Below are 22,279 nucleotides of genomic sequence, written 5' to 3' on the forward strand. Positions count from 1 at the left end.
TGTAATAATATTAAATGAGTTATATTTATATATTTATAGATCCCATTGATCATAGCATTCTTATTTATATGTATATTGACCTTTAAATTATAAATTTTACTTCAGAATCAACATACTGGTAAATTGGCTTTTACTATCTCAGTCCTTTGGCTTTTGTTGGGATCAGAGCCTTCAAGTTTAACATTGCTATTATCTTCATAATAAGTATTCATTTTCTGGATATCATAGATAGTTTTGGGTATGCCTACTGAACCCATTTATAGCCGCATGTTGAAAGGCTGAGTAAGGGTATAACCAGGCAGTGGCCGCGACTTGTTGATATCATAAAATGGATCCTTTATTATGCAGATCTAATAGTAGTGTTAAATCTGATGATTCTGAGTCTTCAGAAATTAAAAGGGTCATAAATCGAAATGAATTAATTTTGCAAGATTTTAGTAAAGCAATTGATAAATGGGAAATTCCTAAAGTTGATAAAGAACAGATTTATAAAGTTTCTAAATTTAATTTATTTAAAACTGATTATGTCATTAAAACTGAAGAAAGAGATTTTCAATTAAGTAAACCTTTTGAAAGGATAACTCTTTTATCTTCTAAAACATTACAACATCATAAAAGTAAAAAATATAAGTATATTCATATAGGATTAATTCAAGTAGGAATAAAACCTTTAACCAGAGAAGGATTAAACAGTAGTATTCTTTCAGTAGTAAGAGATGCTAGATTCTTAAATTTCCAAGATTCTTTATTAGGATCTGTCGAAACTAGTCTTAGTGAAGGGCCTATTTCTTTTGAAGTATACCCAGATATGACAGTTTCTTTAAATGATTTAAACATTTTAGAAAGTATAGTTTTAAAAATTAAAACACATAATTATAAAATGAAGCAGGGATCAATTCCTATAGCTTTAATTTATAAAATTCATTATAAAGCAATGAATTCAGCTTTTGGTACTAAATATAAATTACAACCTAAAATTGGGGAAACTCGATTTCTTCAAACGGATTTAACTAAAACAAATACAGTAATACCTAAAACCATTCAATGGAAAGACATAACACTCCCAGATGAATGGATTTTGGAAGGGGTTGTACCTCCTCCAGTCATAGAAAAAGTAAAACCAAATATCAATTTACAAAAAATTGAACAATTTGAAGATGGTAAAGTTACATTAAAATTTAATAGAAGTCAAAGTATGAGGTATACAGGGTCATCTTCCTCTGTAACTACAGATGAAAATGATAAACCTACTTCATCTATACCTTCTATAATTTATGCTAAGTATAAAGAAACTGAGCCTAAACCAATTATCCAAACATTAGTAAAACCAAGGTATTCTACTTCAGATATTCCAAATTTAAATCCATCACTTAAAATGAAAGGTGTTGATTATAGTAATTCTATTCCACAGGCAGTTTATAATCCTGTTGATAATTACTTAAATCAACAATCTAATTTGGTAAATTCATCTCCAGAATCACCAACAGCTTCAGCTATAACTGAAAATGTTAGTGATATAAACAGAGAATTAAATGTTCTTAGTAAAGAGGATATTGAAAAAAGTTTAATAAAAGAAATATCTAAAACAAGAAATTTAATTAAAATGAAAAAGATATTAAAAACTTACTCTTTTGAAGAATTAAAATATGAATATTTAGAATATAAATTAAATACCCAAACTGACATTAAATTCTTTGATTGGTATAAATCAATTAAAGAAAATAAAACTAAAAGTTTAAATCCAATAACTATTCGAGATAAAAGACCAGAATGGATAGTAAATGAACAGACAATAAAAAGTGAATTTCCTCCTAAAACAATTAGCAAATTAAAATACCAAGATACTGAGATATTATGTGCTCCATATAAAATTGCTCAAGAAAATGATGCAAATAAAAAAGTAATTGAACAAAATAATTTTAGTAATGATAGTTTAATCTGTCTAAATACTCAATTAAAACGAATTGAAAATTTATTAGAAGAAAAACCAATTGTAAATGAAAATGTAAAAGGTAAAGATAAGATTAAATCTCACATTTTTAAACCTTTTCAAATTTCACAGTCTAGTCAAAAAGAATTTGTCAATAAATTAAAAGATCAGTTAAGTAAACTTGAGGTTCGTTCTGAGACTACTCAACAAGTAACTCCTGATACTCCTCAAGCATCAATAAACATTTTAGAAGAAAACTCTAACTCTGAGGTTACTGAACCTGACTCAGAAGATATTAAAAAATTTGAACTAAATCCTATAACCCATAGAGAAATAGTAAATAGGGCACCAGACCTAGGAATAATTGATAAACCTAATACTATATCTCAATTTAAATATAATGCAACAACTATATATGAATGGAATATAGATGGACTTTCTGAATATAATATATTGAGTATTCTGCAGCAAATGACTATGGCTGCTAATGCATATAAAACTCAATCAATTATTTCAGATAGAGCTATCGCTGAAATCATTATAGCCGGTTTTACAGGACAACTAAAAGGTTGGTGGGATTATCACCTAACTGACCAACAACATTTAGAAATATTAAATTCAATTCAAGTAAATGATGAAGGCGAACCTATATATGATGAAAATAGTGAAGTAATTCAGGATGCTGTGTCATCTTTAATTCTTACTATTTCATTACATTTTATAGGTGATCCATCTCACTTAAAAGATAAAAATGCAGAGTTATTAAGTAATCTTAAGTGTAAAAGATTAAGTGATTTTCACAATTATAAAACAACTTTCCTCACTCGATTAATGTTAAGGGAAGATTCCAATCAAGGCTTTTGGAAAGAAAGTTTCTTGGCTGGATTACCTTATTTTTTGGGTGAAAAGGTTAGAAATTACATTAAACAACAATATGGTCAACCTATACCTTATAGTAAATTAACTTATGGACAGTTAATCAGTATAGTACAAAAAGAAGGTCTACAAATCTGTCAAGATTTAAAGCTTCAAAGAACATTAAAATATGAAATGCATAAAACTAAACAAGAACTCGGATCATTTTGTAAACAATTTGATTATAATATAACATCTTCTCAAAGGTGCAATGGACAGTGTTCTAGAACACCTAAATCTAAAAAACATTATAAAAATAGAGATTATAAAAGGCAATATAGATCTACACCCAGTAAAGATAAATTTTATTATAAAGGAAAATCTAAACTTGATAAGAAAAATAAAAGAAAGCAACACATATAAATCGTCAAGTAAAACTTTTTTTAAAGATTTAACTTGTTATAATTGTGGTAAAAAAGGTCATACTTCTAAATTTTGTAGATTCAATAAAAAATTAAATGAATTAAAATTAGATGATGAAGTACCAAATAAAATTCACGAACTATATCTTGATTCTGATACTTCAGAATTTGAGATTATAGAAAGTGAAAACCAAATTGATGAATTAGATTCAACAACTAGTTCATCTGAAAAATCTTTAAATATGTTAACTAAAGATCAAAGTACATTATTAGAAGTAGTAAATAATATAGATGACCAAGACACTAAAGCTAAACTTCTTAAAAAACTCATAAAAAGTTTTGAAGAAGAAAAACCAGTAAAAGAAGACATTACTCCTAAAATTCAATCTAATACTTATGATTTAACGACCATTCTAAATAAAAATAAAAATAAAAAGGTAGATATGGAAACTTCTAATAAAGATTTATATAAAGAAATTAAAACTTTAAAACATGAAGTAAATGAATTAAAAATGCAATTTCAACAAAATAGTAAAAGAATAAAACATTTAGAATCTCAACTCATTTCTAGTTCTTCCTCTGATAAAGAACCAGACAATAACATAAATGATGCAATAAACCAATTAGATGAAGACATAGACAGTAATTTTCTAAATCTATTACAAGAAATAACTTCAAGAAAATATTTAGTAAAAATAAACATTAAAATAAATGATTTTATTATAGATGCAATTGCACTGTTTGATACAGGTGCAGACTTAAATTGTATAAAATCTGATATAATACCTAAAAGATATTGGTTAAAAACTAATGAAAAGCTAAGTACAGCAAATAAGTCTAAATTAGAAATTATAGGTAAAACAGATGCATTAATAGTAAATCAAGGTTTAGAAATAAACACAGTATTCTTACTATCTCCTCAGATAAATTATATGGTAATATTAGGAACCCCTTTCATAGACCTAATAACACCATATTCAGTTAAAGAAGATTGTATTAAATTTAAGATAAGAAATAGTAAAGCTAGGTTAGAATTCACAGAAAAACCTAAGAAGAAACAATTAAATTTATTAAAAGCTCATTCAATTAAAATATTAGAAATTAATTCCTTGATAAAATCTAAAGAAGAAGATTTAAAAGATATAAAAAATAATGTGTGTCTAAATAGAATTAAAAAGCAATTAGAAACAGAATTTATACAAAATAAAATTAAAAATTTAAAAGAATATATGGAAAAGAAACTTTGTGCTGATCACCCAAATGCTTTTTGGAATCGTAAACAGCATGTCGTTGATTTACCATATGAAAAAGATTTTGATGAAAGAACCATTAAAATTAAAGCTAGACCAATTCAGATGAATCCTGAATTGATTGAACATTGTAAAAAAGAGATTAAAGAATTAGAAAATAAAAAAATAATTTGTAAATCTAGAAGCCCATGGTCTTGTGCTGCTTTTTATGTAAATAAAAACGCAGAAATAGAACGTGGAGTACCACGATTAGTAATAAATTATAAACCATTAAATACAGCTTTAAAATGGATTAGGTATCCTATTCCAAATAAAAAAGATCTTTTAAAGAAATTGTATAATGCAAATATTTTTAGTAAATTTGACATAAAATCTGGCTATTGGGAAATTCAAATTGCCCCTAAAGACAGATATAAAACAGCATTTACAGTTCCATTTGGTCAATACGAATGGAATGTAATGCCATTTGGATTAAAAAATGCTCCTTCAGAATTCCAAAGAATAATGAATGACATTTTTAATCCATATTCAACATTTTGTATAGTTTATATCGATGATATATTAATTTTTAGTCAAACTCTTAAACACCATTTTAAACACTTAAAAACCTTTTGCATGGTTATTGAGAAAAATGGTTTAGCACTCAGTAAAACAAAAATGGATCTATTTAAAACTAAAATTAGATTTTTAGGCCATTATATAGAACAAGGTATAATTCAACCTATAGAAAGAACACTTGTTTTTGGAGAAAAATTTCCTGATGAAATTTCTAACAAACTCCAACTACAAAGATTTCTTGGTTGTTTAAATTATGTAATTGATTTTTATCCAAATTTGGCTCTGATATAAATTACAACCTAAAATTGTCCTTTGTTGGTAAAAGTCTGGTATATTCGAAGGATAAAGGGAAGAATAGATGGTGGCAATTTGAATTTGCCAATAGCCAGATTTCATGTCAAATTTACTAAAAATATTTGCATTATACAATTTCTTTAAAAGATCTTTTTTATTTGGAATAGGATACCTAATCCATTTTAAAGCTGTATTTAATGGTTTATAATTTATTACTAATCGTGGTACTCCACGTTCTATTTCTGCATTTTTATTTACATAAAAAGCAGCACAAGACCATGGGCTTCTAGATTTACAAATTAGTTTTTTATTTTCTAATTCTTTAATCTCTTTTTTACAATGTTCAATCAATTCAGGATTCATCTGAATTGGTCTAGCTTTAGTTTTAATGGTTCTTTCATCAAAATCTTTTTCATATGGTAAATCAACGACATGCTGTTTACGATTCCAAAAAGCATTTGGGTGATCAGCACAAAGTTTCTTTTCCATATATTCTTTTAAATTTTTAATTTTATTTTGTATAAATTCTGTTTCTAATTGCTTTTTAATTCTATTTAGACACACATTATTTTCTATATCTTTTAAATCTTCTTCTTTAGATTTTATCAAGGAATTAATTTCTAATATTTTAATTGAATGAGCTTTTAATAAATTTAATTGTTTCTTCTTAGGTTTTTCTGTGAATTCTAACCTAGCTTTACTATTTCTTATCTTAAATTTAATACAATCTTCTTTAACTGAATATGGTGTTATTAGGTCTATGAAAGGGGTTCCTAATATTACCATATAATTTATCTGAGGAGATAGTAAGAATACTGTGTTTATTTCTAAACCTTGATTTACTATTAATGCATCTGTTTTACCTATAATTTCTAATTTAGATTTATTTGCTGTACTTAGCTTTTCATTAGTTTTTAACCAATATCTTTTAGGTATTATATCAGATTTTATACAATTTAAGTCTGCACCTGTATCAAACAGTGCAATTGCATCTATAATAAAATCATTTATTTTAATGTTTATTTTTACTAAATATTTTCTTGAAGTTATTTCTTGTAATAGATTTAGAAAATTACTATCTATGTCTTCATCTAATTGGTTTATTGCATCATTTATGTTATTGTCTGGTTCTTCATCAGAGGAAGAACTAGAAATGAGTTGAGATTCTAAATGTTTTATTCTTTTACTATTTTGTTGAAATTGCATTTTTAATTCATTTACTTCATGTTTTAAAGTTTTAATTTCTTTATATAAATCTTTATTAGAAGTTTCCATATCTACCTTTTTATTTTTATTTTTATTTAGAATGGTCGTTAAATCATAAGTATTAGATTGAATTTTAGGAGTAATGTCTTCTTTTACTGGTTTTTCTTCTTCAAAACTTTTTATGAGTTTTTTAAGAAGTTTAGCTTTAGTGTCTTGGTCATCTATATTATTTACTACTTCTAATAATGTACTTTGATCTTTAGTTAACATATTTAAAGATTTTTCAGATGAACTAGTTGTTGAATCTAATTCATCAATTTGGTTTTCACTTTCTATAATCTCAAATTCTGAAGTATCAGAATCAAGATATAGTTCGTGAATTTTATTTGATACTTCATCATCTAATTTTAATTCATTTAATTTTTTATTGAATCTACAAAATTTAGAAGTATGACCTTTTTTACCACAATTATAACAAGTTAAATCTTTAAAAAAAGTTTTACTTGACGATTTATATGTGTTGCTTTCTTTTATTTTTCTTATCAAGTTTAGATTTTCCTTTATAATAAAATTTATCTTTACTGGGTGTAGATCTATATTGCCTTTTATAATCTCTATTTTTATAATGTTTTTTAGATTTAGGTGTTCTAGAACACTGTCCATTGCACCTTTGAGAAGATGTTATATTATAATCAAATTGTTTACAAAATGATCCGAGTTCTTGTTTAGTTTTATGCATTTCATATTTTAATGTTCTTTGAAGCTTTAAATCTTGACAGATTTGTAGACCTTCTTTTTGTACTATACTGATTAACTGTCCATAAGTTAATTTACTATAAGGTATAGGTTGACCATATTGTTGTTTAATGTAATTTCTAACTTTTTCACCTAAAAAATAAGGTAATCCAGCCAAAAACTTTTCTTTCCAAAAGCTTTGATTGGAATCTTCCCTTAACATTAATCGAGTGAAGAAAGTTGTTTTATATTCTTGAAAATCACTTAATCTTTTACATTTAAGATTACTTAATAATTCTGCATTTTTATCTTTTAAGTGAGACGGATCTCCTATAAAATGTAAGGAAATAGTGAGAATTAAAGATGACACAGCATCCTGAATTACTTCACTATTTTCATCATATATAGGTTCACCTTCATCATTTACTTGAATTGAATTTAATATTTCTAAATGTTGTTGGTCAGTTAGGTGATAATCCCACCAACCTTTTAGTTGTCCTGTAAAACCGGCGATAATGATTTCAGCGATAGCTCTATCTGAAATAATTGATTGAGTTTTATATGCATTAGCAGCCATAGTCATTTGCTGCAGAATACTCAATATATTATATTCAGAAAGTCCATCTATATTCCATTCATATATAGTTGTTGCATTATATTTAAATTGAGATATAGTATTAGGTTTATCAATTATTCCTAGGTCTGGTGCCCTATTTACTATTTCTCTATGTGTTATAGGATTTAGTTCAAAATTTTTAATATCTTCTGAGTCAGCTTCACTAACCTCAGAGTTAGAGTTTTCTTCTAAAATGTTTATTGATGCTTGAGGAGTATCAGGAGCTACTTGTTGAGTAGTCTCAGAACGAACCTCAAGTTTACTTAACTGATCTTTTAATTTATTGACAAATTCTTTTTGACTAGACTGTGAAATTTGAAAAGGTTTAAAAATGTGAGATTTAATCTTATCTTTACCTTTTACATTTTCATTTACAATTGGTTTTTCTTCTAATAAATTTTCAATTCGTTTTAATTGAGTAGTTAGACAGATTAAACTAGCATTACTAAAATTATTTTCTTCAATTACTTTTTTATTTGCATCATTTTCTTGAGCAATTTTATATGGAGCACATATAATCTCATTATCTTGGTATTTAATTTGCTAATTGTTTTAGGAGGAAATTCACTTTTTATTGTCTGTTCATTTACTATCCATTCTGGTCTTTTATCTCGAATAGTTATTGGATTTAAACTTTTAGTTTTATTTTCTTTAATTGATTTATACCAATCAAAGAATTTAATGTCAGTTTGGGTATTTAATTTATATTCTAAATATTCATATTTTAATTCTTCAAAAGAGTAAGTTTTTAATATCTTTTTCATTTTAATTAAATTTCTTGTTTTAGATATTTCTTTTATTAAACTTTTTTCAATATCCTCTTTACTAAGAACATTTAATTCTCTGTTTATATCACTAACATTTTCAGTTATAGCTGAAGCTGTTGGTGATTCTGGAGATGAATTTACCAAATTAGATTGTTGATTTAAGTAATTATCAACAGGATTATAAACTGCCTGTGGAATAGAATTACTATAATCAACACCTTTCATTTTAATTGATGAATTTAAATTTGGAATATCCGAAGTGGAATACCTTGGTTTTACTAATGTTTGAATGATTGGTTTAGGCTCAGGTTCTTTATACTTAGCATAAATTATAGAAGGTATAGATGAAGTAGGTTTATCATTTTCATCTGTAGTTACAGAGGAAGATGACCCTGTATACCTCATACTTTGACTTCTATTAAATTTTAATGTAACTTTACCATCTTCAAATTGTTCAATTTTTTGTAAATTGATATTTGGTTTTACTTTTTCTATGACTGGAGGAGGTACAACCCCTTCCAAAATCCATTCATCTGGGAGTGTTATGTCTTTCCATTGAATGGTTTTAGGTATTACTGTATTTGTTTTAGTTAAATCCGTTTGAAGAAATCGAGTTTCCCCAATTTTAGGTTGTAATTTATATTTAGTACCAAAAGCTGAATTCATTGCTTTATAATGAATTTTATAAATTAAAGCTATAGGAATTGATCCCTGCTTCATTTTATAATTATGTGTTTTAATTTCTAAAACTATACTTTCTAAAATGTTTAAATCATTTAAAGAAACTGTCATATCTGGGTACACTTCAAAAGAAATAGGCCCTTCACTAAGACTAGTTTCGACAGATCCTAATAAAGAATCTTGGAAATTTAAGAATCTAGCATCTCTTACTACTGCAAGAATATTAGTGTTTAATCCTTCTCTGGTTAAAGGTTTTATTCCTACTTGAATTAATCCTATATGAATATACTTATATTTTTTACTTGTATGATGTTGTAATATTTTAGAAGATAAAAGAGTTATCCTTTCAAAAGGTTTACTTAATTCATTTCGATTTATGACCCTTTTAATTTCTGAAGACTCAGAATCATCAGATTTAACACTACTATTAGATCTACATAATAAAGGATCCATTTTATGATATCAACAAGTCGCGGCCACTGCCTGGTTATACCCATACTCAGCCTTTCAACATGCGGCTATAAATGGGTTCAGTAGGCATACCCAAAACTATCTATGATATCCAGAAAATGAATACTTATTATGAAGATAATAGCAATATTAAACTTGATGGCTCTGATACCAACAAAAGCCAAAGGACCGAGATAGTAAAAGCCAATTTACCAGTAAGGACCGAGATAGTAAAAGCCAATTTACCAGTATGTTGATTCTGAAGTAAAATTTATAATTTAAAGGTCAATATACATATAAATAAGAATGCTATGATCAATGGGATCTATAAATATATAAATATAACTCATTTAATATTATTACAAATTTCTGATGTGGAAGATCAGACTAAGCTGCATCCACAGAGCATACTTATAATCAATTTATCAATTTAATAATTTATCAATTTAATATTTATCAATCAACTCAACCAATTTTATCAATATATTTACCACAAGGTTTAGGGTTCCTGCAACCTTAACCTGGGATCCCCAGAATTAAGTCAGAGTGTGGAGGGAGAAGAAGAAAGGTGTCGTCAACACGGGCTTCAGAGTAGTAGCAAGATATAAGATTTACTTTTATTTAAATACAAAAGAGTTAAATTAGATTTACAAAATTTAAATGCAAATACAAAATTTAAATTTAAATGATAAGCTCAAACTAGTTTATACTTACATAGAATCTCTAACCTTGAATCCTTACAAGAAACGTTGAAAGGAAAGGGGAGATGTCTAAGGTTTATCTCTAATCTAAGCTTATGCCTTCACAAGAGGAAAGGCTCCCTTTAAATAACAAATTATTGGAATCTTTACTATTTGCTTTTACTATTCATGAACAGTGGCATGTCGGCCAACGAATCTTGACTTTTACTGTTGATGAACAGTGGGTTGTCTGCCACTGTGTCTTGACTTTTACTGTTGAGTAACCTGGCCTTTACTGTGGCTGAATAGTGATTTACCTTTACTGTAGATGAATAGTTTTTGGTCTGCCACTTGGTTAGTTGGAGATAATATCTTGGCGTTTTACTGAAAAGTTGAAGGAATAAGGTTCCTTATGCCTATTTACAATGATTCAGAATAAGATGAGGACGATGAGCTGTCCTTCTTTTTCTTTTTTATCTTTTCTTTTCTTTTTTCTCTTTTTATTTTTTCTTTCTTTGCTTTACTTTTGATTTTAATGGGGGTGAGAATATCATCATTACTATCACTATCGTCATTTGAGGATGAAGATTGGGATGAAGATGATGATGATATTACCATTTTACTTTTACCTTTATGGTGTGTAGTGGTTGAAGATTTACTAGAGGATGCACTATGGGCTTTACTAGATGGGTTTATGGGCTGATTTGAACTGGTAGAGAGTTGTTCAAACATCTCTTGGCAGATCAATTTATATTCTTCGGGCGTTTTAGCAGCAGCTAAACGGGCTTGACATTGGGCCTTCTGGATACGAAATTGAGGATTATCCTGGATGGCTAATGTGTTTGCATACGTTAAAGCTGGTTTAGATGGGCCGGACAATTTATTTAGAATCCATTGACGGATTTTTAATTCGGTAGTGGAGTTTTTAAAGGATCCCCACCATTTGATTTTATGTCATTCTCCTAACATAGGAATCTGGGTTCCTGGAATATACTGATAGTCAAAATACCATTGATATACCCATGGAGTGAAGAAGGACATACAATAATACATAAGAGAGGGAATATGAACTTCTTCAGGTTTAGGTTATAATGGGCTTTAAAGTACTGGTATAAAGAAATGATATTCGAAGGAATGATTTCCTCAGAAATACCTTTAAATTGCCACCATCTTTTAAACCAATTCGGTATTTTTAAATCAGTACGTATACTTTGATCAAAATATATTAACCAAGAATGCGTAGTAGTTGGATTTTGAATACCAAAAACTTTGTCCCACGCATCTTTATAATCAAAATAATTATAAATCATACAGTGTTTATACAAGGTTTTAAATCTTACTGAAGTAAATAAAGAAGATACGGGCCAATCCTTAGGATGGATGACGCGTTTTATTTGTAAAGAAGAATAAGAAATGAGTTTATTTTTATCAAAAGTATGTTTTATTTTTACTGATCCTGTTTCTACTAATATATTATGATAATATTCCTGAGATTTTGACAAATCAAAAGGCACAAAATACCATTTCTCAGGGTAATAATGTTTTACAATTTGCCAAGGATTGATATTGTTGTATCCATCCTCAACTTCAATTTCAAAATCGTACAAACTTTTTACAAACCATTTATGTATATTACTAGTATTAGTATATTGGATTTTTGGCAAATCCACAGCCATCAACGGATTTGATAACTCTTTACTGTCTACCGTTTGAGACAGAGTAGCCGTACCATGAGCGGATACGATCGCTTTAGGTTTAGAAGCCATACCTGACTCTTCTGTGGAAGAAGAGGCTATATTCTGCAATGCTTTAAGAACTTCTGGGGATTGAGAAAGTTCTTCAATCCATTTTTTAAGGTCTTTACTAGTATTTAGGGTTTTAGGTAGGTCTTCTGAATGCTCTGAAAGAGCTTTAGTGGGTGAGCTTTTACTAGGTGACGCGGGCATAGGATTCTTTCCTTTATCCTTCTTCCTTCCCATTGTTCTGTAAGAATTCTCGGGTTAGAAAGTCTGGTATAAAGAAATGATATTCGAAGGAATGATTTCCTCAAATTTCAGAGCCTTCAAGTTTAATATTGCTATTATCTTCATAATAAGTATTCATTTTCTGGATATCATAGATAGTTTTGGGTATGCCTACTGAACCCATTTATAGCCGCATGTTGAAAGGCTGAGTAAGGGTATAACCAGGCAATGGCCGCGACTTGTTGATATCATAAAATGGATCCTTTATTATGTAGATCTAATAGTAGTGTTAAATCTGATGATTCTGAGTCTTCAGAAATTAAAAGGGTCATAAATCGAAATGAATTAATTTTGCAAGATTTTAGTAAAGCAATTGATGAATGGGAAATTCCTAAAGTTGATAAAGAACAGATTTATAAAGTTTCTAAATTTAATTTATTTAAAACTGATTATGTCATTAAAACTGAAGAAAGAGATTTTCAATTAAGTAAACATTTTGAAAGGATAACTCTTTTATCTTCTAAAACATTACAACATCATAAAAGTAAAAAATATAAGTATATTCATATAGGATTAATTCAAGTAGGAATAAAACCTTTAACCAGAGAAGGATTAAACACTAGTATTCTTGCAGTAGTAAGAGATGCTAGATTCTTAAATTTCCAAGATTCTTTATTAGGATCTGTCGAAACTAGTCTTAGTGAAGGGCCTATTTCTTTTTTAGTATACCCAAATATGACAGTTTCTTTAAATGATTTAAACATTTTAGAAAGTATAGTTTTAAAAATTAAAACACATAATTATAAAATGAAGCAGGGATCAATTCCTATAGCTTTAATTTATAAAATTCATTATAAAGCAATGAATTCAGCTTTTGGTACTAAATATAAATTACAACCTAAAATTGGGGAAACTCGATTTCTTCAAACGGATTTAACTAAAACAAATACAGTAATACCTAAAACCATTCAATGGAAAGACATAACACTCCTAGATGAATGGATTTTGGAAGGGGTTGTACCTCCTCCAGTCATAGAAAAAGTAAAACCAAATATCAATTTACAAAAAATTGAACAATTTGAAGATGGTAAAGTTACATTAAAATTTAATAGAAGTCAAAGTATGAGGTATACAGGGTCATCTTCCTCTGTAACTACAGATGAAAATGATAAACCTACTTCATCTATACCTTCTATAATTTATGCTAAGTATAAAGAAACTGAGCCTAAACCAATTATCCAAACATTAGTAAAACCAAGGTATTCTACTTCAGATATTCCAAATTTAAATCCATCACTTAAAATGAAAGGTGTTGATTATAGTAATTCTATTCCACAGACAGTTTATAATCCTGTTGATAATTACTTAAATCAACAATCTAATTTGGTAAATTCATCTCCAGAATCACCAACAGCTTCAGCTATAACTGAAAATGTTAGTGATATAAACAGAGAATTAAATGTTCTTAGTAAAGAGGATATTGAAAAAAGTTTAATAAAAGCAATATCTAAAACAAGAAATTTAATTAAAATGAAAAAGATATTAAAAACTTACTCTTTTGAAGAATTAAAATATGAATATTTAGAATATAAATTAGATACCCAAACTGACATTAAATTCTTTGATTGGTATAAATCAATTAAAGAAAATAAAACTAAAAGTTTAAATCCAATAACTATTCAAGATAAAAGACCAGAATGGATAGTAAATGAACAGACAATAAAAAGTGAATTTCCTCCTAAAACAATTAGCAAATTAAAATACCAAGATAATGAGATTATATGTGCTCCATATAAAATTGCTCAAGAAAATGATGCAAATAAAAAAGTAATTGAACAAAATAATTTTAGTAATGCTAGTTTAATCTGTCTAAATACTCAATTAAAACGAATTGAAAATTTATTAAAAGAAAAACCAATTGTAAATGAAAATGTAAAAGGTAAAGATAAGATTAAATCTCACATTTTTAAACCTTTTCAAATTTCACAGTCTAGTCAAAAAGAATTTGTCAATAAATTAAAAGATCAGTTAAGTAAACTTGAGGTTCGTTCTGAGACTACTCAACAAGTAGCTCCTGATACTCCTCAAGCATCAATAAACATTTTAGAAGAAAACTCTAACTCTGAGGTTAGTGAACCTGACTCAGAAGATATTAAAAAATTTGAACTAAATCCTATAACCCATAGAGAAACAGTAAATAGGGCACCAGACCTAGGAATAATTGATAAACCTAATACTATATCTCAATTTAAATATAATGCAACAACTATATATGAATGGAATATTGTTGACGCGTGCTTTTTATGCCCCGCCTGATCCGATGAGGACACGAGGATAAATGGATTAATGCTATTTGGAAGCCTTTTAATCCAAAGATTTAAATAAAATAAAATAAAATTTTTAAAAAAAAAAAAGAAAAAGACTCGTGCTACAGTAGCTAACGTGTGCTACAGTGTCCTAGTGCTACAGTAGCTACGCGCTACAGTATTCTAGTGCTACAGTACCGTGTGCTACAGTGTTAACCTAGCTCTATAAATTCATCTCTTTCTCACAATTTTCACAACAACACACACAATCTCACAACTTCACAAACGGCAAAATCCTAAAAAAAAAAATACTGTGATGCCAATATTTGTCTCAAAAAAATTCTTATGAATTGATTTGAGAGAAATTGGTGTTAGATATAAATTTTAGGTGATTTAAATCATAAAAAGAAAAAAAAAATCAAAAGATAAAAAAATATATCAATCCTTGTAAAAAAGCTTCTGGAGATCTTGATCCATTTACAGTCCTCAATCTGAGGATCAGGTAATTTCTTTAACTTTTTTTTGTATTTTTTTTACATATTTTTGTGTTTTTACATATTCTTGTGATTTTAATATTTTAAGCTTCTTTAAATTATATTCTGTTCATATTTGACCATTTTATGTGTCCTTAAATTACATTTGAACAAGAAATAATGTAAAAAATACTTAAAAATGGATTCTGGGCAAAAATCACATAAATGTTCATCGATGAACAGTAACTGTTCATCAATATTCCCAGAAATAATCGATGAACAGTAACTGTTTGTTCGATGAACAGTAACTGTTTTTTAATTTTCCCAGAATTTAATCGATGAACAGTAACTGTTTGTTCATCGATGAACAGTGAATGTTCTTAATTTTTCCAGAAATTGATACTGTTCATACACTATTCATGCACTATTCATTATTTTTCCATCGATGAATAGTAACTGTTTGTTCATCGATGAACAGTACTATTCATCAATTTTTCCAGAAATAATAAATAAAAAAATATAAATTTTGTACAAAAATAAAGTTTAATTTCTTCAATAAATCTGAGAATGCCCAACTATGAACAGATTATAATTTAATTGAGCTTAAAATATTAAAATGTGATTATATATATTTATTTGTATGAATTTTATTATTTTATTATTTGTATGAATTTTTATTGGTTTATGGATTTAATTTTTGATTCAATCTGTATATATATTTTTGGATCCGGTTTGTTACCCGCCTTTAATCATAAGGCAAGAGCGGGTCATTTACTTATTCCATTACATATTTTTGAGTCGGTTTGTCACCCGCCTTGAACCATAAGGCAAGAGCGGGTCTCTTTTATTTATTTGGTTTAATTGCTTTAATTTGAATAATTGCTATGTGATAATTAGATTTATTTGGGACGATTAAATAATTTTTCAAATAGGAACTCGGTCTGATTTATTTGGGTTGGGTTTAAGTAAATAAATAATTTGGCTTTTCTAACTAAAATAAATTAGAAATCATAAGTTAATAGAGGCCGGTTTTTCCGGGCGTCGGCTTCCAACGGGTCGACGTACCCAATTCCCTTACCCAGAATCGCATTGGTGCGCCTGACCAGTCTTTTAAAATAATTTGGCCTTAAAATAAAATTGGGTTTAAAATGGAGTCATTTTTATAAAAACGGTCTCATTGCCTAAACAATGGGTGGCGACTCAAAATTGTTTATAAAACCGATTTATCGGCACCGCATAAAAAATAAACACATTTTATCAAAAATCACAAAAGGGATGTTTTCGGGTCCTTCGGGGGGATTTTCGACGAAAACAGATTGGCGACTCTGCTGGGGATACAACCACTAATCCCCGATTATTTTTTAAAATTAGATGGTTGTGATTAGGAATTAACTCTAAAAACCTATGTTTCTAAAAAATAAAATTGGTTAGAAAGCCGTTTGAAAATTATTTAATCGTCCTCGTTTGTTTATTCGCTTTCCTTTATTTTATTTTTGCTAGGATCTTGCATTCATGCCGCATTTCTCTCTTCTCACCTCATTCTACCCATGCTACCCTTCGGTACTGGTGTTAAGTTTGACGGTGGATCTAGCCTAAACCATGCGATTTAGGTGCATCCATCCGAGAATTAACATTACTACCAACTGCAAGCCTAGTACCTTAAAGGTGCGTCAAAAGGAGTAGGCCCATAAAAAAGCCCGAATCCTGTTTGCGGAACCCAGACTTTGTTAAGCCCAATAAGACTGAAGCCAGTGCATATAGTTGAAAAACCTTAGTTACTTCCCCTAAGGTGTACCCGATTTTGTTTGCTATTGTTATGTCACATTCATTTCCGAGAATTTATATCGTCAATCTCAAAACCCCCTGTTGGTTGTCGAGATTAGGCCAATTCCTAGGAAACAGATGTCGGAATTTATACCAACAGAATTCGTGTGTGGGAGAAATAAGGTTGGAAGGCATGCATTTCCCAACTCCCATTCCCTATGTGTTATAAACTGTACATATGTTGTGACATTCATGCATCATGTAATATTTTCGTTTCAGCCATACATTAATAAGAGCCAATTTTTGGTATGGACATTTGATCTTGATTTTGAGAGTGGACCTCTAATTTGTTATGAATAATATAATGCAATCACTTATAGTGAATCAATACCCAAAAGAAAAGGGAGTTATAAGGGGGTTGCGATTCCTTTGTATTGTCACATTTCTCGCATTATCTGAAAATAAGTGAGCAAGAGATTACAAAATTTGTAACAAAAAAAAAAAAATCCTGCTTGGGACCATTTGTTCCAAGGCAAAAATTAAGGACAAAAAAAAAATAAAATAAAATATCCCGCTTGGAAATTCTTTCATTCCAAGGCAAAAATTAGGGACTTGAGTGAAAATAGTTGATCGTAAAATCCAAAAGGAACGGTCAACGACAGATAATGTCAGAAATGTTTGAATACAAAATAAGTTATTATCATATTATTCACATCGAATTTTTGATTCCAGTCGTCGAAATCGAGATCTTATTTCCACACCGATCTTTAGCACATTAGAAATGCATTTCTCATCCTATGTGCTTTCATTTTCTCATGCATACATACAGGACCCATTTTAACTCAGGGGTTTATATCTATCAGTCATAATTGATCCTTCCCGGGAAATCACCTCGGGAGTTTGGCACCGACGCCCTGGTCAACGTTTGGTCGGAGTATCCCAATCCCCGAGCCTGCTCCGTTTAGTCCTGTGATTCATTCAAGTTCTTCGAATTCAATTTCTGATTCATATTTGGTTGGGATGGCTGATAACACTGTGAATGAGACGGGTTTCTCTCCAGCCCAGATAAGGACCATTTCTGAAATAATAGCTGCTGCTCTTGCTCAAGATAGAGCCTAGAACCAAGTGCCGCCTACTTCAAGTAATCAGCCTATAGTGGGGGGAAGAGAGGCTCCAGAACACACCTTGGGTAGTCAAGCATCAGCTGATAATGCTAGTCCGACTGAGAATGAGCTGATTAAGCAAATAGCAGAACTAAAGGACAAGGTGGAGAGGATATCTGTTTTGAAAGAAAAAGATCCAGTCATCAATTTTCATGTGACAGAGTATGTCTTGAAGCCCACAAATTCTACTTCTTCAAAGCATACCCTGTTCGCGGAGAATGATGACCCGAGGTCCCATTTGTCGGAGTCCATCCGTGTTGCTCAGAGGAACCGATACAACAAAGAGAAGAAGAAGAGTCGAGGGTTCGGTAATTACCGGTCTTCCCACAGAAATAGTAACAGAAACGTTGGTCATGCAATTAGAAATCAGTCAGGGAGTAGCAACTCAGTGGAGGCTGTTAAAGAGAAAAGAAAAAGGGAGTTCACTGATTTGGGCAGGCCTTTAAGCACAGTCATGGAATCATGCATCGAAAATGGCGTATTGTCAAAATTGCCAATTAATCCATCCAGGCCTATTTTGGGTAGGTCTGTTGATCAAGAATGTGAATATCATCAGTGCAAGGGCCACTCTACTGATAATTGTGTCAAGCTCAAACATGACATCCAAGACTTGATAAATAGCGGGAAGATCACCCAGCCTCCTGAGCATAGCAAGTCAGCACCCGGAAACCATTAGAGTTAATGAATTGAACAAGCTCTTAATCTTTCTTTTTGTTCTTCTGAATATTGCTTTAAGAACAATTTGAATGAACTTCATTTACTATTTCAATCAATGGGAATGAATTTTGATTACTTGTTTTCTTACTTCTCCTGATTGTTATGTTCATGGCATTGATTATACCACACGCATATTTGGCATAAATGCATTGCATCATTTTGTATTTAACCTAAGCACCGTCCAAAATCTCAAAAAAAAAAAAAAATCGAAATCGGATCAGACTTTAAGCTTGAGCTCAAAAACGATTTCCAAGAACGTCTACAGTTAGGCTGATATACCGGGGGATCAATAAGCCGATTACAGGACATGTCGTCCCTATCGATTCAAATATCAAGCCAGTAAAGCGGAAAAGGAGCGGGTCAAACTAGAAGGGTCAAACTAGAAGTGGCAAAAAAAGATGAAGACTGTGGTTCAGAAAAAGCTAGATGCAAGTTTCTGGGAAGGTAATGCATTACCCTGAGTGGTCAGCGAACATAGTCCCTATGCTCAAGAAAGGGGGAGACTAACAACCTGTGTCGACTACAGCCTCGCCCAAAGATGACTTCCTTCTTCCACATATGGATGTCCTGAGTAACAGCGCTGTAGGAATGGCATGTTATCAAAAAAAAAAAAAAAAAAAAAAAGAGAATGATTGCTTGTTTCTACAGTAAGCGGGTACATCCAAGGACTTCGAAAAGTGGAGATTCAGTGCTGATCATACTGTTAGACCACGAATCCCAGAGTCACCCTAGAGGGAAATTCAGACCCAATTGGCATGGACCATCCAAAATCCAGAAGCTGTCGGATAAGGGTGCCGCTGAATTGGTCACTTCAGAAGGGAAGCGTGTCAATCGGATTGTCAGTCAGGATCAAATGAAGAGATTCAATGTCTGAAATGATGATTTCGATTAAAAAAAAAAAAGAAAAAGAAAAGGAAAAAGAAAAGAAAGGGCTAAGTTGAAAACCCGAAAGGGCGGCTTAGGCGAGAAATGAGCTCGCTAGGTTGAAAACCCGAAAGGGCGGCCTAGGCAAAAGTTAGAGCATAATAAAAAAATAATAAAAAATTAATAATAATAAAAATAAAGAGTTTTGAGATTAACGTATGTTGCTTAATTTAAATGTGAAATCTATGCCATGCATTTGTGACATACATGTTACTGGTTGCTCAATGTCATCGACTTGACCAGAAGGAGAATAGGCGAATGAATAGTCAGAATAAATGACCATTGTATTAAAGTAGTTTCTCTTTACTTAAGTACGATGTTGAAAGAAGCAAGAGCAATAAAGATCTTGACAGCAATAAAGAGCGTGATAGCAATAAAGAGCTTGATTCTCAAATTTTTCTTTCCTCTTGCTTCTGGGGCGTAGTTGTCGATTATAAGACCTCCCTCTCTGCCTATATGGTCAACATTCCTTCATTTGCGTTGAAGATTTTCCACTATTGGTTTTGTCCGGGGTATTGGATCCTCTCAGACAGCGATCAGGAGGACGAATACCATTTTCTCAATGATTTCCTTGGAAGAATCAATAAAACCATGAATGAAACCTTAGTACTCATGTAGGTTCATGCATACACAAAGAAGTTGCATATACTGTTTTTGTTTGATCTGTGCAGGTAATAAAATAATCCCCCCCATTCTTTTTGTTTCCTAGTGTAAGCTTCTGTCTTTAAATAATGATTCATTTTTTTATGAGCATTTCTTTTAACCCAGGGGCGGGAGGCCCAAATGACTAACACAACAAATAATTTCGAAAGAAAAGTTTTGTTGTCTTTTGTTGTCCTTGTATGCAGAAAGCGAAAATTAATAAAGGCAGAAACACCGGATTCATTAACTCAAAGGAAGGAGATACATTAACTGGGAGCCCATGGCCCGGGAATACAAGGAACTAAAAAAAAAAAGACAGAGAAAGCAATAACAACATTCATTGCAGCAGGGGTAAACATAGGACGCCAATCTTTGCAGGATCTAGTATCATCATGAGGTAAAGAATCAGTTGGCATACGCGGGTGTCACGGTGTCCTGCACCGTTCCTTCATTTAAATACATGGTGTTCCGATTTCGCCAACGGTCGGCCAAATTGATCAACAGATGCGGTGTTATCACACCACTCTCGAAATTATGGGTTCTAGGTACATGCTGTATCATCCTGTATTGACGGCTGATCCTGTCGGGAAAGTAGGCCATGGAGCGGTCTAAACTGGCATACAACACATAATTGAGGTTCATACTTCCGGTCGTGACCAGTCTAATCCTCCACCAAGGACAAGTCCATCGAATTGTAGGATTATCTCTGAAATCAAAATGTCTCCGAGACCGAGATTGAAAGATGGCAGATCCATAGGTTGGAATTAAGCAAGCTGGCACCGGAGGAATCAGACTTAATTTGTCCAGAGCCCAGGCTTGTAATAGCAGTGGACAACCGCGATGATGAACATTGAAATCGGAGATGTTAAGCGCAATATCCCTGACCCAACACATTGTCTCTCCCATGATCATCATGAAGACAGTATGATGGCGCAATTGCATGTCACGAACAACAGTCAAAAGTCGAAAATCTCCCATTCCAGGCTGACAACTCTTCATTGCATACACATTCAATAGCAAGAAGCAGCAAGCTCGAATCCAAGAGAAATCTAGGTCAATGGACAAAACCCTATGCAAGAAAGGTTCCAAGGGAAGGCCGCGATCCGTGTTTATGCCGTCTGGAAGGTAAATCGGACACAAGGCCGCAATCTCAACTAGGCCATACCTAGGACCTGGGGGCAAAGCCGGAGTTTCAGCTTGTTCAGGATGATGATCCATCACGGCACACATCTCCTCATAAGTCGGAGTTACTTCAGAGTCTTCAAATCGAAAAACCATGGTGCTAGGATTAAAATGAGTAACGAGCCAAGATAAGAAACCATAGTCAGGTTTTAAGTCTTTGAAATATTTCACCCAAACGAGTTGGTTAATAGGAGGAATCTGCCATAGGTCGTCAGGGATGGATTGAACGAAAGATGAGACTTGATTTCTGAAAGCCATGGAAGAGAAGTTGTTTCAAATGCTGTGGGATGAGGAGAGAATGAAGCATGGGATTCCTACTTATAGGAGGGGAAAGGCCCCATGAGGTTGAAATGATGATCATCGTCAGCTGGATGGCATCTGTTTTCGGTGGTGATAGAATGTGGATAAGCTTCGTTAGGTTGAAATGATACTCATCACCAACTGGATAGCATCCGCTTTCGGTGATGATGGGATGCGAATGGGCCCCACATCTGGAGATGCAGCTCATGGACAAATGGCATCTGGATAAAGCGGAATAAAGCAAAATCCAAAAAAATCAATCGATTTGGAGTCGGTGTGCGACTCGTCACACAGGGGGCAAAATCATCAAATCTACCAGATTACCCTCAGGTAAGTTTTCTTTCAACACCGCATCAGGAAAGGTATACCTGAAAAATTCGCCAAAACTTCAAAAAAAAAA

General features: G+C 31.2%; 1 protein-coding gene across 1 annotated transcript; it reads left to right on the forward strand.

Annotated features, from left to right (window-relative positions):
- Window positions 1-328: 328 nt before the first annotated feature.
- LOC149492655 (uncharacterized) lies at window positions 329-18,790 on the forward strand. The gene is made up of 4 exons (XM_089715901.1): window positions 329-1,591; window positions 2,063-2,200; window positions 2,399-2,498; window positions 18,276-18,790. Exons 1-4 carry the CDS (start codon window positions 329-331, stop codon window positions 18,788-18,790), a joined length of 2,016 nt encoding a protein of 671 aa, XP_089572027.1.
- The last annotated feature ends 3,489 nt before the right edge of the window (window positions 18,791-22,279 follow it).

This window comes from Jatropha curcas, chromosome 11 (genome assembly GCF_041381405.1).
Source record: "Jatropha curcas cultivar XTBG-Jc1 chromosome 11, XTBG_Jcur_1.0, whole genome shotgun sequence".
In the NCBI taxonomy this organism is placed as follows: Eukaryota; Viridiplantae; Streptophyta; class Magnoliopsida; order Malpighiales; family Euphorbiaceae; genus Jatropha; species Jatropha curcas.

Coding starts and splice junctions, on each gene's coding strand:
- LOC149492655 (XM_089715901.1), top strand. CDS start 329: ATGGATCCTTTATTATGCAGATCTAATAGTAGTGTTAAATCTGATGAT. Junction 1,592..2,062: donor AAGAAATATCTAAAACAAGA/AATTTAATTAAA, acceptor CAAATTTCACAG/TCTAGTCAAAAAGAATTTGT. Junction 2,499..18,275: donor TTTTACAGGACAACTAAAAG/GTTGGTGGGATT, acceptor TTCATGTGACAG/AGTATGTCTTGAAGCCCACA.